This window comes from Cystoisospora suis (genome assembly GCF_002600585.1).
Source record: "Cystoisospora suis strain Wien I chromosome Unknown contig_1120, whole genome shotgun sequence".
NCBI lineage: Eukaryota > Apicomplexa > Conoidasida > Eucoccidiorida > Sarcocystidae > Cystoisospora > Cystoisospora suis.
In genome coordinates, this window is record NW_027153921.1 from 13,007 (window position 1) to 19,489 (window position 6,483).

The window sequence follows — 6,483 nt, forward strand, 5'->3', positions numbered from 1 at the left end:
TCCTTAGCAGTCTAGTAGCTGCGATCATTACTATGCCTACACACATACATAGCCACATACGCATACATAGACATATATACAGATAGATAGAGAGAGGCATATACATATATATATATATATTTATGTATGTGAAGATATATACGTAAGGCTAGAGAATACGGAGAGTTGGGTAGGAGATGTGCGAGAATATCCAGTCTTCGTAAGAAGAGCACATGCAAAACACTCAATATACACACACGCACATGCTTATCTCTATATGAAGACATACATCTATACAGACAGAAATACATATCAATATATATCTATATATATATAGAGAGAGATTTGTACACATATATAGAGAAATTCATACACATATATAGAGACAGACACATGTATATATATAGAGAGAGAGCTGTTTATGTATCTATACATGCCAACGTGTATACCCCCTGTGAGTCTTATGTTCGGTAAGCTACTAGGTCATACAACGAAGTATGCCCTATTCACTTCTACGCCACAGATCTATGTACCTATCTAACTCTATGCTAAGTACATGTACAGTGAGACACAGATAGATCGATAGAGACAGATAGATGGATGCATACACATATATCCATAGATCTATAAATAGAAGATGATAGATAGATCCATGGATTCCCTTCAGTATCTAGAGAGAGAAAGGGAGCTATCTATCTATCTATCTATCTTAGTCTTTCTTCTCTCCCTTCTCCTTCTGTCGACCGACAACATCCACACCCTCACTGCAGAGGCTGCCACTTATCATCACGATCAATTCTCAACTGCAACTCGCTCTCTCTCTATATATTTAAATATCTATCCTGAAGAGTCTACACATATCTATACATACACGCATGTATATAGATATGTATAGATAGATGTATACCTATACTATATAGCAAATATGTATGCAGATGTGCTGGGGTGTATGTGCTGAGACGAGAGAGACTTACCCGTACGTTGTCAGGCATTCTAGTGCTAGCGTATTTAGCGAGGGATGTGATCGCATGAGGCAGCCATGGAGGGACATCGAAAGGGACTGCATGCACTAGGGCAGATAAACCCAAAACGCCTGCTATAGGATTGACACGCCTCTTCTTCTTCTCTTCTTCGTCTTCTTCTTCTCCCTCTTCTTCTTTTCTTCTTAACTGACGTTGAGAAGAAGAAGAGGAAGAAGACGAAGAAGGGACAGGACCAGCAATCTCGAGAAACACTTCCGTGTAATGTCTAGAAAGAGAAAGAAAGGAAGAAAGAAAGAAAGATGAAAAGAAGGATACAGGTTCATATCGTCGCTTTTCTGAAACAGGAAGAGACAGGTCGGAAAGGTATGCATGGGTCCGTATAGGACCAACAATGAAAAATGCATGCATGCAACGAGAAAGACACACAGAAATATACAGAGAAATAATGATACAGATATACATGCATATCTGTATATATAAGAAGAGATATACATAGATAGAAAGAAAGATATATATAGATATATATATATAAGAAGCTATACACATAGAAAGAGAGAACAGTAGGAATGTGTGTATCTCCCCGGCAGGAGAGTTGTAGGGACATCGACTTTCAGCTGTATGTACACCACATCTTTGTTTGGTAGCTGGTCAGGTCTCCGTCATTCTTTCTCTCCTTTTCTTAGCAAGACGATGAACCTCTCTACCTGCCTATCTACGATATCATAATGCATGCATGTACTATCATGATTTCCCAACATCGAGATATATATATATATATACTCAGTAAGTATGTAGGCAGATAGATAGATAGATAGGTCCGGAAGACAGGTAGACAGAAAACTAGACACGGGTACGACCGTGTCTAGATATCTGTCTACCTGTCCATGCTAGCGGCGTGAAAGGGCTCGGATACTGCAATGAATGATACAAAGAAGAAAAATACAGGGGAGATATACGTCCGAAGATCTTTCGACGTCTCTTCAGCAGTCATATATCATGTATATCTCTACATACTCCACATCCTGTATATCTCTCTCTATACGTTTACACTCACTGTGGGGCCTTGGGCTTCCTGCATCTCTCCATGGTGACCTGCGGTCTACACATGCGTAACGATATCTCCGTATCTAACTGTATATACATACATCTGTATCTATCTATCTATCTGTATCTATATCTATCTATCTATATAAATATATATAGAGAGAGAATAGATGGATGTGTATCCTAACAGTAGAGATGTATGTGAGTGTGCTGAGATAAATGAAGAAAAGAGGACTATTTTGAATGGAGCGACAAGTCTAGCAACCGTCTGCATGCACATACACATCCATCCATCCATACAAATAAATATATAGATCAATGGCACCGTCACGGCAGTCTCCATGTAGGCCCTTGTATAAAAGGACGTGCAGACACTTTTGCATATTCTCTACATGTTCTACTCTAGAAGAAGAGAGAGAAAGAGATGTATGTACAGGACAGAAGAGACGCTTCGAAGGTTCTTCACGGACCTATATTCCTCATCTGTACACGAGAGAAGGAGATAAGAAAGCGCTGCCTTCGCACTCTGCTGCACTTCGGGCTGTTGGTCTTGCAAGCCAAGTATACAGATATCCACGAGAAGTCGATACGTCGGACTTCCCGAGAGAAGCATGCGATACTGACACCCAAGTAACTACAGCATACACAAAACACACGAAAGATTTCAAGAAAGGAAGGAGAGAAAAAGAAAGATGAGAGAGGAAGATAGAAGAAGGATCGAAAGACAAGAAATACGAAAGAAAAAAGTCTCCCATGAAGAAGAGAAGATGACACATCCTTCTCATGGAATACATCCGTGTCGATAATACTCTATTCCCATACGAGTGCTATGCATCCTCATATATCATCTATAGATACATATACACACCTATGTTCGACAATATATACCTATCTCCCTCTCTGTCTACACATATATATATAGAGAGAGAGAGAGAGAGAATGGTGTGGGAGATAGGTGTAGGCTTGTATATACATTATGTACACATGTATACCTCTATATGTGACTGAGGTAGTGACCTTTTCTTCGTTCCCTAGACAGCTTGCCGGAAGTGAAGAAGAAGAAGAGAAACTACTCGATACAAAACGGCCTACGCCTAGACGAGAAGACGTGTCTACACATACAGGCTTATGTATAAAGAGACCCGGTGTGAAATACACAAGGAACGGCACAGATCGATCGCCATATACCGGATTCCCCCTGTGAGACAGAGAGAGAGAGAGACACATATGAGCATCTGTATGGATCCACACATGGCACGGGAGATCTCCCTCGAGAAGAAAAAGAAATATCTATCATTTCTCGGTGCACACGCTGAGAAAGGAAGAGAGGAAGAAGAAGACGAAGAAGTCATTAATGTCGATTTAGCTCAAGAGAAGAAAGATGGAAGACAATCGATACAGAAAAAGAAACGACTGCTTTTTTATCTCACGATCGACAGGAGAGAAGAAGAATCGACAGAGAGGAACGTTTCTTCTTCTTTCTCTTTCAAACATTCCAAAAGGCAAACTGCATGCAGACATATGCACCCCCAAGTATCTATCTACATGTAGGCGTATGAATATCTATGTATATGCATGTATGAATATCTATGTATATGTATGTATGAATATGTATGAATATGTATGTATATGTATGTATGTAGGTGTGCCTGTGAACTGTAGACGTCTGTATGTTTGTGCAAGATAGAGAGTTATGTATAGAAAGGAAGAAAGAAGAAAAGGAGAAAGAAAATGACGAAAAGTTTCCAAAGAAGAGTGAGAAGATGATGATTGAGGTTTACCTTCCTCACCTACCTCAGATAAACGAACAATCGCTGAGCGTACTTTCCATGAGGGGTGCCTCATATAACACTTGTATCCTTCTATAAGCCGATGCAATTGATAGACAACAGGCTTATCAGCCATGCGTTCAACTGCAGGACGCGGTACATCCTTTCCTTTCCCTTTTCCTTCTTTATCCGGTCCTCTTCTTTCCTCTTCTCCTCCTCCTTCTCGTGTAGATGAGAGAGCAGATCTATTCTTTCTTTTACTTGCACTTCCTTCTTCTGATCCATCTTGCTGTCCTTCTTCTCCTCCCCTCATCTCGACCGCCTCTTCTTCTTTTTCTTTTCTTGGTCTTCGTGCGTCTTCTCCTTGAAGCGTGAGAGAAGAGAAATCCCTTAGAAGTTGAGGGTGTACGGGCTGTAGACATAGAAGAGAGCTGACATTAGCTGCGAGGAATTGGAAGTCTCTGTCTCGGTGCTTGAGAGAAATCAATAGAAACATAAGAAGATCATAGGCATCTCCCGACATAGGATATCCATCCGAATCTTGTTGTTCTTTCTCTTTCTCTTCTTTCTCTTTCAAAATAGATACAAGCTCTTCATTCTCCTTCTCTTCTTCTTCTTCTTGCTTCTTCTTCTCTTCTTCTTTTTCTTCCTTCCCTTCTTCTGCATTTCCTTCTCCTATCGCCGTCTCCTTTTTCTCTTCTTTCTCTTCGCTTTCTTGCTTCCTTTCCAGAGCTTTTCGTTCTTGCTGTTTAACCATTACGTTCAAGAAGAAGCGGCGTATAGACTTTTGATAGAAGTCGAAAGCCTTCGATCCAGGCAAAGCAAGAGCGGCGAGGACATGGGAGTTGTGTTGAAGAAGGACGTAAAAGAAAAAAGTCAAGAGAGTTGATGAGCCACATAAAGCTACAGACTTCGCCTCTCCTACGTGACGACCTACACCGCGGAAAAAGAGAGATAAGAAAGACAGAGAGAGATATGAAAAGTGCTCTAAAAGAAGAAGAAGACACACAAGAAAGAGACGTTTCTGATCAAAAGGAAAGGAAGGAAGGAAGGAAGAAGTACACCCCTCTTATCACCTGCTGAAGAGAAAGACTTGGGACTAAAATTTCTCACATATATACATATATATATATACATACAGATAGATATATATATGTATGTCTTTTTCTTTCATTGGTCTTCTTATGTAATTTGTATCTTCTGTAGACCTTGGGAGAGGTCCGTGGGGAGACGTTTCGTGCAATTCTTGTCTCAGTGAAGAGACATGAGGGAAGTAGGAGGAAGCGGACGATTCTTTTCTGTACATACATCGATCTCTTAGCTCGTCCATGAGAAAGGAGATAGAAAGGGAAGAACGCACGAAAGAATTAAGATGTGAAGAGGATAGCGATAGACACATATACATACAGATATACATGTTTATATAGAGACAGATAGATATATAGATATATCTGTCTCGTTCTCTATCTCTTTCCCTCTGTATATAGATAGATAGATAGCTTCGAGGTGTAACATCGCTCTGTATGTACGATGCATGCAGAGAAATGAATCTCTCTCTCTCTTTTCAACTCTCTTCTCTCTAGATATCTTTCTATTTGCAGCTCCATGCATGCAGCGAGCTAGGCCCCCTCCTTATAGATCTTTCGTTGTTCATGCAGGTGTACTATTCGTCTTCTTAGATAAAGAGACTTCTTATGGCATATAGTAGACATATAGCTTGAAGCACAGGAACCTCAAGGGAAGAAAGCACGTAAGTAAGAGACAAAGAAGAAAACGAAGAAGAAAGAGCATTCTCTCTTCTTCTCTCAGCTCCGCTAGTGACCGAAAGAGAAAAGAGAAAAAAGAAGAAAGATAAGAAGACAAAGAATGCATGAAAGAAAGAAAGAGAGAACAACGCGAATACGAAGAATGTTTACGAGAGAAAAGAAAAGAGTTCGCTGAAGAAAGAAAGATGCCAAGTGAGGAATAGACAGAGAAAAAGAGAGAAAGAGACAGACAGAGAGACACAGAAAGAGATCCCGAGAGAGAGACAGAGAGAGCGAGAGAAGATAGCCGTGGTAGTAGGGAGGTGTTGCTTGCTCTACCTGTATCTGTCCCTGTATCGCATTCTATGATAGGAGCAAGGGAGGAGACGTCTTTAAGAAGTCTAAGCTCTACAGCACTTGCATACTTCAAGACGTTACATGTACACTTATATCGACCTCTTCTTCTCAAGATAGGCACCCCTTCATAGCCGTCTTCTTCTTCTTTCATCTCTTCCTTTCTATCTTCTCTTGATCCTTCTTTCTCAAGGGACGCTGAATGACGATCTGTTGGTAGAGAAGAAGAGCAAGAAGAAGGAGAGGGAAAGTAGAGCAGTTCTCTCTCAGATTCCACTTGCCGATACTCGCCTTCGTCGCAGAGAGAGACGACCACACTTAAAATTCGAGCGACTTCTTCTCGAACCTGAACAATTTCAACAGGAAAGGAACAAAGAAACAGAGAGAGCAACTAAACGATAAGACCGAAAGAACGAAAGAAAAGAGAGAACAAAGAAAGGAAGAGATAAGAAAGAAAGAAATGAGAAAGGCTATGTGAGAAAGTCATTCATTCACAAACCGAGGCGCATCTCCCTGTTCAGAAGACATAATATCTATCTTTAATCTATCTATCTTTAATCTATCTATCTTTAATCTATCTATCTTTAATCTATCTATCTTTAATCTATC

General features: G+C 40.4%; 1 protein-coding gene across 1 annotated transcript in view; it reads right to left on the reverse strand.

Moving 5' to 3' along the window:
* The window catches only part of CSUI_002699 (very large low complexity protein), a gene marked incomplete at its 3' end in the record, with an annotated part of 6,406 nt that extends 183 nt beyond the window's left edge, over positions 1-6,223 (reverse strand). The window contains exons 1-4 of the mRNA XM_068062898.1: positions 5,860-6,223; positions 3,801-4,708; positions 2,477-2,640; positions 954-1,227 (exon numbers count right to left, since the gene is read on the reverse strand). Coding sequence (XP_067925127.1) covers positions 954-1,227; positions 2,477-2,640; positions 3,801-4,708; positions 5,860-6,028 — 1,515 coding nt within the window. The 5' untranslated portion in view covers positions 6,029-6,223. The remainder of the gene's footprint in view (positions 1-953; positions 1,228-2,476; positions 2,641-3,800; positions 4,709-5,859) is intronic.
* Between the last annotated feature and the right edge of the window lie 260 nt (positions 6,224-6,483).